This window comes from Cervus canadensis, chromosome 3, assembly GCF_019320065.1.
Source record: "Cervus canadensis isolate Bull #8, Minnesota chromosome 3, ASM1932006v1, whole genome shotgun sequence".
Lineage (NCBI taxonomy): Eukaryota > Metazoa > Chordata > Mammalia > Artiodactyla > Cervidae > Cervus > Cervus canadensis.
In genome coordinates, this window is record NC_057388.1 from 107,986,426 (window position 1) to 107,998,704 (window position 12,279).

At 51.1% G+C, this 12,279-nt stretch overlaps 1 protein-coding gene across 7 annotated transcripts in view; it reads left to right on the forward strand.

Moving 5' to 3' along the window:
• DPP6 (dipeptidyl peptidase like 6) overlaps positions 1–12,279 on the forward strand; it is a 1,059,086-nt gene that overhangs the window by 518,071 nt on the left and 528,736 nt on the right. The window contains exon 1 of one of the 7 annotated variants that reach the window (XM_043463958.1): positions 6,874–7,266. The exons of 5 other annotated variants lie outside the window; for them this stretch is intronic. In XM_043463958.1, the coding sequence (XP_043319893.1) occupies positions 7,210–7,266 (57 nt within the window). In that variant the 5' untranslated portion in view covers positions 6,874–7,209. Of the gene's footprint in view, positions 1–6,873; positions 7,267–12,279 lie in introns of those variants that run through there. One more of the 7 variants, XM_043463960.1, reaches the window with a different exon arrangement.

The following is a 12,279-nucleotide window of genomic DNA, read 5'->3' on the forward strand; positions in this document are numbered from 1 at the left end:
TTCTGTTTTCTCCCATGAACGGTCTGGATTTCATGATTCAATATTATAGCAAACATTTCAGGTAGAAAGATGGGAAAAGGGGAGAGGAGAAGAAGAGTATTAGTAAATTAAGAATATTCACCTCATTATGAATGAGGTGAATATAAAGTGAATGCTTTACCAGTCACCTCTATTTATCTCCTGTCATGGTTGATTTTATGTGTCAGTGCAGCTGGCCCGTGGTCCCAGCGTTTGGTCTCCTAGATGTTGCTGTGAAGGACTGGTGCTTTTTAATGGGATTAACATTTAAGTCAGTAGCCTTCTGAGTAAAGCATATTACCCTCTTTAGTGTGGGTGGGCTTTGTCTAATCAGTTGAAGGCTTTAAGAGAAAAGAGACCAACCTCCCCAAAGGAAGACAGAATTCTACCTCCAGATGGCCTTTTCCCTGGGTTTCCAGCCTGCTGGCCTGCACAGTCCTACCCTGCAGATTTCATATTAGCAAGCCCCCGCAATCAAATGAGCCAACTCCCTAAATTCCTAAAAATAACCAACCTCGGGACTTCTCAGATTGTGCAGGAGTTAAAAATCTGCCTTCCAGTGCAAGGGGCATGGGTTCAATCCCTGGTCAGGGAACTAAGATCCCACATGCCATGGGGGCAATTAAGCCTGCATGCCAAAGCTAAGACCCAACACAGCCAAATAAAAAAAAGTAACCAACCTCTCTCTCTCCGTATATGTATGTGTATATGTATGTGTATGTGTATATGTATGTGTATATGTATGTGTGTGTATGTGTATATGTATGTGTATATGTATATGTATGTGTATGTGTATATATATATGCATACAAACGTTTGGATTCTGTCCCTGGTGGCTCAGATGGCAATGCGTCTGCTACAATGCGGGAGACCCAGGTTCGATCCCTGGGTCCAGAAGATCCTCTGGAGAAGGCAGTGGCAACCCATGCCAGAACTCTTGCCTGGAAAATCCTGTGGACAGAGGAGCCTGGTAGGCTGCAGTCTGTGGGGTCGAAAAGAGTCGGACATGACTGAGCGACTTCAGTTTCTTCTTTATGTGTACACACACACACACACACACACACACACACACACACACACACACACACACACACACACACACACACACACACACACACACACACACACACACACACACACACACACACACACACACACACACACACACACACACCCTATTGGTTCTGTTTCTCTGGAGAAATCCAGTCTTCAGGAAACTTAGCCACATCTCCTCCCTAGTGATAATTTTCAGTATGTATCTCTATAAGTTCTTTTTCTAAACTTACTTCTTTGGATCCTGACGGGACTCTCCAGGGAATCTTACCTTGCTGCCCATATTCACTTTTATTTTCAGGGAACTGTAAGTTAGAATTGGTTTCTCTTGCCGATGGTTAATGCTAAAAAAAAAAAAAAAAATCAAGATCTTCAGGGATCCTACTCTAAGGCCATTCTGATCCCTTACAGCAACAAGGCAGCTGACGAGCCTGCTTCTTGTCGGTGGTGCTGCCCTCGGCACATAGTAGGTGCTTGGTAAAGACGGGCTGATGGAGCCAGTCGTGAGGCAAAGCTGTTCCGGGCAAAGTGAGCGGAGATCAGCGGAGTGAGAACGGCCTGGGGCGGCCGCAGGACCTCGGGCCGCACATGCGCACGCAGACCGGATCCCCGGAGCCGGTGCGGGCGGCCCGTCTGGGACCCGCTGGACTGGAGAGGAGGCTGAAGGCTGCGTGGCGCCCACGTGACCAAGCGTCCCGCTCGCTGCACCTGCTTGGGGCCGCGGGGCTTCGGGCCCACGCAGGGAGCCTGCCTGCGGGATCTGAGCTTTCTGGTAACGCCAAGCGCCGGGGCCAGTGGGAGAGGGAGGAGGGTAACGCAGGGCGAGCAGCTGGCGGCGGCCTCCTTGGCCGGCGGGCTGCCGCGCTCTGCCAGGCTCAGCTGCCTGTGTCCAGCGAGCGCAGAGAAGAGCCGGCAGAGCGCAGAGAGGAGCAGGCGTCGCCGTGGCCCCTGCCGTGTGCTGCGGGAGGGAGGCTGCTCACACCCGCTGCTCTCTGCCGCCGCCCCCGCCACCTCTCTCGGCACAGGGAACCCTCACCTGGGAAGGGCTAGTCTCTACAGCGCTCGGATCCTCCCGGGACCCCCAGCAGGGACTTAACCAGAGTGGGCCATCAGGGCAGACCCTTGAGCTGCCTGCCGCTTCGCAGATACCTGAGGGCTGGTCAGGCACCTTACTCTTGTTTGGAGTATCTCTGCTGCTCATTACCGACTGTGTGGGTGTTGGAAAGACTGCGGAATCGTTTCAAGCCTCAGTTTCCTCATCGGTGAAGTGGGCTCACAATGAACATTCGGGGCTGAACTGTGTACCTCCTTATTTACACGTTGAAGTTGCAACCGCAGGACCTCAGAATGGGACTGTGTCTGAAGACATGGTCTTTAAAAGGCTGATTCACATAAAGTGAGGTCACTGGGCGGGCCCCTCATCCCATGTGACCGGTGTCCTGTAGGTCGGACACAGGGAGGGACCCCCCAGGACAGGGGCCCCAGAAGGCGCCAACGCTGTGACCCTGGGCTCCTCGTGACGCTCTGTTGCGGCTGCCCTAGCGAGCTAATGCCATGTGTGTCTAAGAGGTTTCTAAGGATCAGTTAAGACAACGGGGTCCAGGGCTCAGTGTCCTTCCTGGCACAGACTAGTTAAGCATCTTCCATCTTCTGCTCTGCCGGCATTTCGAGGCAGTGCAATACGGTAGCCCCAGGCCTGGCCTGCCCAAGTTTAGGTTGGGCACTTCCTTGCTGGGTAACGAAGGGTATAATATTTAAATTCTCAAAATGTCCATTTCCTTTCATAAAACAGGGCAGTCGCAGGGCCTGCCTCACAGACATGCTGGGCGTGGGTACCCAGCACAGGGCAGCCCCAGGTGGCCGCTGTCCCTGCAGGTACTGTGAGGCAAGTAAGCCTTGACGTGGTCCCTTTGCTGAGGATGGATGCAAAAAATTAATGCTCGTTGAGGCAGACACTAAGGCCGGGAAAGAAGTATGCGGGACACGCCTGAGCTTGAAGGATAAACTTGGGCCTGGTGCTTTTGTTCTAGAGGAATACTGATTAATTTTAAAACATGGATAAAATGCAGCCCTTTCTCTCTCTTTCAGAGATCTACCCTTTGAACAGACATTTTTTAGATATATTTTTGTTGTTATCTTTTTAATTGGAATATAGTTGATTTTTTTAAAGTTAGAGGATAATTACAATATTGTGATGGTTTTTGCCATAACTTTTTTTTTTTAATATTTAGAGGATAATTAGTTTACAATGTTGCAATATTGTGATGGTTTTGGGGAGTATAGGTGATTTTTGTTGTTGTTTAGTCACTAAGTCACGTCTGACTCTCTGTGACCACACGGACTGTAGCCTGCCAGACTCCTCTGTCCATGAAATTTCCCAGGCAAGAATACTGGAGTGGGTAGCCCTTTCCTTCTCCAGGGGATCTTCCCAACCCAGGGTTCGAACCTGCATCTCCTGGTTGGCAGGTGGGTTCTTTACCACTGAGCCATCAGGGAAGCCCACGGTTGATTTACAATGTGTTAGTCTCAGGTGTACGGCACTGTTTCAGTCATACATACATCTGTATCTATTTTTCCAGTCTTTTCCGTTATCACTTCAGTTCAGTCACTCAGTCGTGTCCGACTCCTTGTGACCCCATGGACTGCAGCACGCCAGGCCTCCCTGTCCATCACCAACTCCCGGAGCTTGCTCAAATTCATGTCCATCGAGTCGGTGATTCCATCTTTTCCCTTATAGATTATTACAAAAGATTGTGTAGAGTTCCCTGGGCTGTCCAGTAGGTCCTTGCTGGTTACATACTGTAAATATAGTGCTGTGTGTCTGTTAATCCCAGTAGATTTATTTTTACTGAGGTCCAATAACGTGGGCTTCTAACATGGTATGTTTCATGTGGACACAACATGTTTGGACTTCCGTGCCCCCTGCAGTGTACTCACCACCAGAAACCATCTCCATCCGTCCCCTCGATCCTCTTGCATCCATCTCGCCCCCGCCCCTTCCCGTCTGGTAACCACTTCTCTGCTCTTGGTCACTCTGTGCTTTTGTGTTGATTTAATTTTGTTTGCTTACTGTCCTCCACGTATGACTGACATGATATGGTACTTGTTTTTCTCTGACGTATTTTGGCTAACAGATTTGTCAGTATACGATGCATGGTTGTTAACTAGAAGCAGATGTTTACGGCAGCTCTAGGACCTTTTCATCTGGGGGAAGAGAAGTTTTATAAACTTTGCACAGCCACTCCCTGCTTCCGCTGCCCCCCACCCTCCCCCACCCCCTCGCAGAACCATTCCACTGTCTGCCTCTGTGAATCTATTTTAGATTCCTCTATAGCCGTGGAGTCAGGCAGTATTCGTCCTTCCGTGACTGGGTTACTTCACTCATCGAAATGTCCTGCGGGCTCATCTGTGTCATCTGGCTCGGCTGGAAGTCCTGCCCTTTCTCTTTTAAAAGCTGTCCAAGTCAAGTATGCAGAAAACTTGGGCTCTGGGCACCTGGGGCCAGAAAAGCCCACGGAAAGGTTCCAAGCGTCACCACTTGGCCTGTCCATCCACCAGCCATTTGCGAGCTTGTCCTTCCCATCAATGGCTCTTGAAGACAGAGCAGTTGCAGGATGGGTGTGTGTGTGTGTTCGGGGTCGGGGGGCAGAGCTCCAAGAGATCTGACGCTGCGGGGCCAGCAGGAGACTCCTTTGAAGGATCAGGTATAATCTTGCAAATGTGTGTGAACTTTGCATGATATCCATATTCATTTTAGATATAAAATCACATTTACAGTCTTTACTGAGAAGTAAAATAGAAGTGCCCTGAGGGTTTCACGCGCTTCCCCAGCAGACTCGGCTGAGCAGTTTGGGGTACCACCCACTCGGTTAGGCCCAGGGCCCTGGGAACCTTCTGCCTTCTCCTCCCCCAGCTCACGTCCTGTCCTTGGACAGCGGTGCCGGGTGGCATTCATGGCCCCCGTGAGTCAGCAGTGGATGCTCTCAGAGACATGAACTGATGGTGGTTTTAAAATGTGACCCACCCCAACCCAGGAGAACAGACCAGTTCTGAGATGCTCAGGGATGAACCATTTTGCCGCAAGGGCTGCTGGTCTTGCCCATCACCGGGGTGCCCCTGGGGCCGCCAGGGTCCAGCTGTGTTAGGGGAGGGGGCGCTGCTCACCCCGCTCCCCAGGCCTCCTTTCTGAGTCTTGGCTGCTGCGGCCTCCACGGCCGGTTTGCTTGGGGACTTCACACTACAGTGACCGCCCCTTTCCTTCCAGAGCGACCACCCCCCTGAGTGTCTGTGTGGCCTGGCACAGTGCCAGCAGCCCACACCGGAGATACCCTGGGTTCCGGACCCCCTGGGTGTGGCCCACCGGGAACACACCACTGCTGTTCCCACCTGGAAAGCCCCCTCCCTGCAGGGATGTCTAAATAAAAGACAAACAGGACACAAACCGAAGCCAGACTGTGCGACAAGGCTCTCACACGGGGCTTTGCCATTTTTGTACTCTCGGCCGAGCCAGCCAAGCTCCCAGCTGCCCATCCTGACCTTCTGGAATTGGTGCCGAGTAAACGCTTAGAGCCAAATTTCAGGCTGTGGTTGAGGGGGGCCCCTGCAGGAGCAGGACTCGAGCATCCACTCCAGGGAAGGACACGGGGCCTTGGGTCTCGCTGTTGTGTGTTGCTATAGAAGGACGGAGGTCGGGGGTCAGGGGAGGAGCGGAACAAAGGAAGTCTTCTATTAAAACCTTCAACTGGATACGGGTCTACTCTGCCTTCTCTTTGCAAGACGCTGCACTGGCTTCACAGGGGTGAAGGCAGGACTGCCTGGAGCCCAGGGGAAGCACTTCCTCAGGGCTGGGGGCGATGGCCACGCTCCCCCACGCCAGGGAGTGTCCGAGGCCTGAAGCCCTTTGGTCCCAGAGGCTCCCAACTGGGAGGCGGGCAGTCACACGGGGGCAGCAAAAACCTCTGGGCGTCGACGTAGCCCAGGGTGCTGGAAAGCACAGGTGTCCCTACCTGCAGGCCATCGGCTCAGCAGGCTCGGAGTCCCCACTGGGCGTTTCTCCTCCACCAGCCACTCGTCTGCCCAGGGGCAGCGGCCAGGGGGTGCCGAGTGCCCAGGGTCAGGACCAAGCTCAAGGACATGAGGCCCAAGAGCAAGCCAGCCACCCTTGTCTCTGTCTCTCCTTGAGCTCAGGACAGAGCAGGGAGCCCTTGAGTTCCATAAGGTCACCCACCGGCTTCTTTCCTTTTAACCATCAGACACCCTTGAGGTCCTGGTTGATTTTCACAGAGAAACAGACGATTCTCTGAGTTAAAAAGACAGACCGTAGTTAAGTTTTCTGAATTTTAAGGAAAATAAAGGCCAAGATTGCCATGCCTACTGTTCCTGGTGGGGGCGGCGGAACGGGGCGGGGGGGGGGGGCGGGCGGGAAAAACCCACCAGGCAAACAGAAAAGAAGCCATTCTTTGATGCCCGCGGGCATCTTTGCTCCTCAAGAGGCCCTGCGCTTGGCAGGGGGACAAACAAAGCCCCTCGCCGCGTGGTCCCTTCGCGCGCCCCCACTACCCCCCCCCCCCGCCAGGGTGTGACCTGCCCGCAGCGGTGCCCCGGGGGCGCAGGTCTGGCCACCTGCACAGGTTGGCGGAGCAAGCGCCCCTCCCCCTCCCCCGCTGGCGCCCCCTCCCCTCTCCCCTCCCCCCTCCCCCCTCCCCTTCCGCGCCGGCGCCCCCTCCCCAGCCCCCTCCCCGCCCCGCCGCCGGCCGGAGCATGCGCCGTGCGCCGCGGGAGGCGGGCGGGAGCGGCGCGCATCACTCGGGTCCCCTTCCTGCACCGCGCCGCCACTTGCCCGGTTGCTAAGCAGTGGTCGTTGTTTCTGTGGCGATTGCAGAGGCTGTTGCTAATTGCAGAAGCCCCGCGAAGCCGCAGCATCGCCCCGCTTCTTCTCTGTGCATTTAAAAGAGAGAACTAGGCGGCCGTACCCACTCGCCCTCCCTACCCCCCCCACCCCCTCTCCAGCAGCCGTGGGCTTTGGGAAGTATGGACTAAGCCCCAGTCCTCTGGCCGGCTGGACTCTGGGGGCCCCGAAGTCCTCCCGCTCAGATCGCACCTGCCGCTGAGCCGGCGTGCACCCTGAAGCAGGGGACCATGACCACAGCCAAGGAGCCCAACGCTTCGGGGAAATCCGTGCAACAGCAGGAGCAGGTAAGGCTGGGCTCGAGGTGCGTGTGCCCGAGAGGGTGGCGGTTGTGTCTCTTGAATGATTGTGTGTTTGCACGACTGTAGCCACCTGACCCCCCGGGCTGCCCAGGGAGATCAAGAGCCCTGACGGTGCCGGAGGGGACTGCCTTTGTCCTCCCCACCCCGCTTCTATTTTTGAAGGATCCCTAGTCCATCCATAATGCATGGGCCCAGGGAGCATCTGGAGAGGTAAACTTGATGTGTGGGGACCGCTGACAAAGGCCTCTCTCAGAGCTGCCAAATGTAGCCTGTCAGTTGTGAAGGGTGCCGGCTACTTTGTAATCTGGGGAGGCGGGGTGGAGGGGGGCTGCAGGAAGTGGCTAGCGCAGCCCTCTCCCCAAATTCAGCTGCTCATGACTCTCCAGCAGGACTTTGCTTTGGTTCTAACACAAATCAGGAGAAGACATGCCAGGTCTGCTTAAAGGACTTTTTTTTTGGATCCCTGTGTCCCCTTTTCCTGCTGCCCCCGCCCCAGTATTTTGGAAGGTACTAGCAGATCACTGCCATTCATCCTGGCATTTAGAGAGTGCAGACTCTCCCAGCTGGAAAAGTCAGAGGATGCTCTGTTAAGACCAGAGGGGCCCCGGCTGAGAAGTGGCAGTTCTTAAAGGGCTGGCAGGGGAGGCCGGACTGTGTCGGTGTCCCCAGGTGGCAGGGGACAGCCACTCACCCTGCCCTGAGGAGGCCCAGCGTCTGCAGAAGCTCAAGGGATAAAGGGGAGCCCGCAAGCTCTTATAGAGGAATCCTCTTCTCAGAAGATCTTGAGGGTTCTTATCTTTTAATCAGTGCTTAGTTCTTGTCGGGCAGATCATTAAAGTAGATCCTGGGAGACACCCGTAGCTTGGCAGAGCAGCTCGCTCAGGCTTGGTGAATCCACAGCACCAACCGAGTCTCCCTGTGTATTTTAGAGGTGTTGTTCGCTGTCACTCGCTAGGGTTGGGGCAAAGAATGGGGACCCCTTTCAAGTTCAGAGAAGGCAAAGGGCCTCTTTGGGGGGGCCCCGTGTGACAGTCCCATCGTCAACTCTTCAGAGACCTTCCGAAGGCAACTTTGGATCTATTCAGTGGATCTACTTAGTATGCAGTGCAAACTGCATGTTTTTGGTCATTTCCTCAAATCCCAGTTTTCCACCAAAAATGAGACCATCTTATTGGTTGTATCATCATCATCTACAGAACTTAAGTGCAGTTTTGTTTCTTCTGGGAAGAAGATTTTGTCATTATGGAAATCTCGGAACCCTGCTATGCAGTCGGCAAGCTTGTGTGAGGGTTAATGCTCAGGGTGGCCTGGACGCAGGTTCACACGAGGCAAACGAAGCCTTCCTTCAGGGTGTGTGTTCAATAAAGTAACATGTCCAACCGGAATTAACCTCTGGTTACTGACAGGGCTTCCTCTTATTACTAAGCTCCTCCTCACTAGCTGTAAAATAAACCTGCCCTGGGCTTCCAGCTTCTAGCAAGGACTGGGATAGCATCTCAGACCAGGGGACAGTGCATTGCTATTCATGGGTCTAAACCCAAGGGTGGGCCCTCAGAAGCCCAGGCTGTTACGTAAAAGAAGGTCCATGGTTCCTGTTCAGTTTTGTTCTCAGTCTGCTTGATACCCTCACATGCCAGAATCCTGGAAATGTTTCATTAGGTTGTGGGTTCGGGAGGATGGATAAGCCCTTGTTTGATGTTATACTTTTTATCTTGGGAAATCCCTTATACTTGAACACACTGTAATCGTGGAAGACTTCAGCTGGCATGACCTGGCTTCTGGGAGCTGGTGGGACGTCCAGAAGAGTCTGTCTCACCCCAGGCAGTGGGGAGGGCCCTTTCCACTCTCCTCAGAGTGGTGTTGCCTTAACCCTGAGGAATTCCCAGAACCCATAGTCCAATAAATAAAAGGTCAGCAGCAGAGTTAGGAGAGGAGAAGCAAAATGGGATTGGAGGATGGAGATACTGCATCTAAAATAAATACACCACGAGCTTCCCTGGCGGACCAGTGGTTAAGACTTCCAATGCAGGGAGCATGGGTTCGATCCCTAGTCAGGGAACTAAGATCTCACATGCCTCGTAGCCAAAACACCAAAACATAAAACTGAAGCAATATTGTAGGAAATTCAATAAAAGACTTCTAAAATGGTCCGCATTAAAAAAAAATTTTTTAAGTGAAATACAATAAATATACCTTTAGGGGACATTTGTTAAAATCTTAACTGCTCCAGAAACAAAGAGGAAAATGAAATAGTTCATGTCTTCCTCCATTATCTGTCAGTTTTCAGAAGACATTTGAGTTGTTTCTGTGTTTTGACTGCCGAGCTCTTAATGATTCCTCCACTCTTTCATATAATTTTCTTCTTTTTGACTCGTGATGCTTTGGGGATGGCCCCTTACCCAGGCTGGGAGAAATATGATCCAATTTATTTTAGGAGAGAGAAAGAGATAGATGCCAGTTTGTGATTTGATTGTTGGGTTGGAGATCTTTTGATTGTGTTGTATTGTACTAACTTCATGACTACCTTCAAATCACCAAGCATTGCTTCCTGGTTGAAACTCTTAGCATTACCAAGGATGTGGATTTAATGTGGCATGATGCTCACACATTTTTGGCTGTTGCAATAGACGACCACTTTGTTCTCAGCACACTAACACACGTGTTACAGTTTCTTACCTGCCTTGGTAGTTGGGAGCCAGGTGCATGGGTGGCAGCTGGAATTAGCTTTTTCATGCTGAGGATTACTGCAGATTAATGAAAAAAAAATCCAAGAAATAGCATAAAACCAATTGATTTTACCTGTTAATTAGAGATTGCCGAGTTTTTCCAACCTGTTTTCTAAAATATGTACTATAAAGTGATGAATATGTGGGAGTTTTTTTTTTTTTTTTTCTTTAAGGAAACTGTATGATGTATTTTAGGCCTCCCAGGTGGCTTGGCAGTAAAGTACCCGCCTGCCAATGCTGGAGATGCGAGTTCGACCCCCGGGTCGGAAAGATCCCCTGGAGGAAGAAATGGCAACCTGCTCCAGTATTCTTGCCTGGGAAATCCCATGGACAGAGGAGCCTGGCAGGCTACAGTCTATGGGGTCGCCAAGAGTTGGACATGATTGACTGGGCACCCACGATGCACCTACTGGAGTGAAATGGGAAATAGACTTCTAGAAAACTGTTTTCCCTTCTCTCTGAAGATGCTAAAAGTTATTTTTAAATGACGTATAAAAAAACCCAGAGATGCTTGGAAACAATACATCTTTTAAGCTGAAGGAATTAAATCCACCCTTTGATTCTGAAGCCAGTTGGGTGTTACAGAGGCTTCTTGGTGAAAACAGAATCCACCCTGGCCAGCACCTTTGCTTCAGATGTACCCAGAGGTTAGCCTAGTAAGTGAAGTAGAAAAATCAGAGGCTAATTTGATGTAGCGTATTCTCACAAACTAGATCCTACCTTAGAGAACTAAATTAAGGTACTTTCTCTCCCTTTTTAAACTGTACTATCCTCACGTCAAATGGCTTACAGTTGGAAAATGCCCAACTCAGGTGCTGCTGAGAGACAGAGGAGACAGAAGGCTCCATCTCCGTGATCCCAGTCAGCCGGAACACACTGTTTCTCACACAGCGAGCAGGGATGCAGACTCTGTAACTGTATGTGTGTGGATACGTACCCATGCACTCACGCACATGCACACACAGGCAGGCCTCATGCATCACAGAATCTCAGAGCAGGAAGACTGCATCCTGTGATCCCTTCCACCTTCTTTGGCTGAGGAATCTCACAGATAAATGCAAATATCCCTTTTCTTTAAAGGTCTTCAGCAAAATCTCTTCATATGGAAATATTCTATGTTCTGTGGACGAGCCTGAATCTTTTGCTCTTTGTTGAGTTCAGTCGCCTCCGTAACGTCCCTTGATCTGAAAACCGGTAGCTCTGATAGTCCTGCCAGAGGTGAGTGGGTTGCCATTTCCTTCTCCAGGGGATCTTCCTGACCCAGGGATCGATCCCGGGTCTCCTGCACTGCAGGCAGACTCTTTACCATCTGAGCCACCAGGGAAGCCCCTGACGGTTATTTTTGTTGCTTCTCAGTTTTTTTCTGAGCTGCACAAGTCCTAATATGTAGGTCCCATGTGTCTCTTCTAGTAAATGATGGGTCCTGGGACCTGGTGTTGACTGATCGGTTAGATTAGATTGGGGATATTATTAGGGGCTGCTGGGAATGGAGAGTGATCACTAATGCAACTGAAATTTTCTTTGGTGGTGATGATAGTCTTACAAATAGAGGTGATGGTCGACAGCTCTGTGAGTGTACTAAGTACCGCCCGACTGTACTTGTCAAAATAGTTCATTCCATGTTAAGTGAATTTCAGCTCAATAAACAATTTTAAAAGACTAAACCTAAAAAAAAAAAAATCTAATTGTTTGTAATGATGATGGCACTATAGAAGTGTTTTCTGAAGTGAAGAGAATTTTATAGACAACAATAAAGTGAGCATTAACAGGCATGGAGGGACTTCCCAGGTGGTCCAGTGGCTAAGACTCCACACTCCCAATGTAGGGGGCCCGGGTTTGACCCCTGGTCAGGGAACTAGATCCTGCATGCCTCAAACAAGATTGAAGAGCTCATGTGCTGCAACTAGGACCCAGTGCAGCCAAATAAACAAACTTTTAAAGAATAAATAAAGCACAGTGCATGGAGCCGAGAATTTTGAGAGGGTGGGCCTTCCTAAGGACATGCGGATGACGACTTGACCTGCCCTGACCAGTGCTTTTTGTATGTGGTCTTGCTGCCTCTTTCAGGGGTTGAACGAGATACTTAAACAGAGGATCTCACTTTGACCATCATGACAGTTAAATTTTTTGTGTAACTGTCTTAAAAGAAGAGGCAATGTGAGGCAACTGCAGTGAAGGCAAATGTAGTAATAAAAAGAGGGGGAAGGAGAAAAGGAAGAGAAAGAAGAGGAGGGAGAGGGGGAAAGAGGGGAAAGAAGAAGCAGAGTATTGA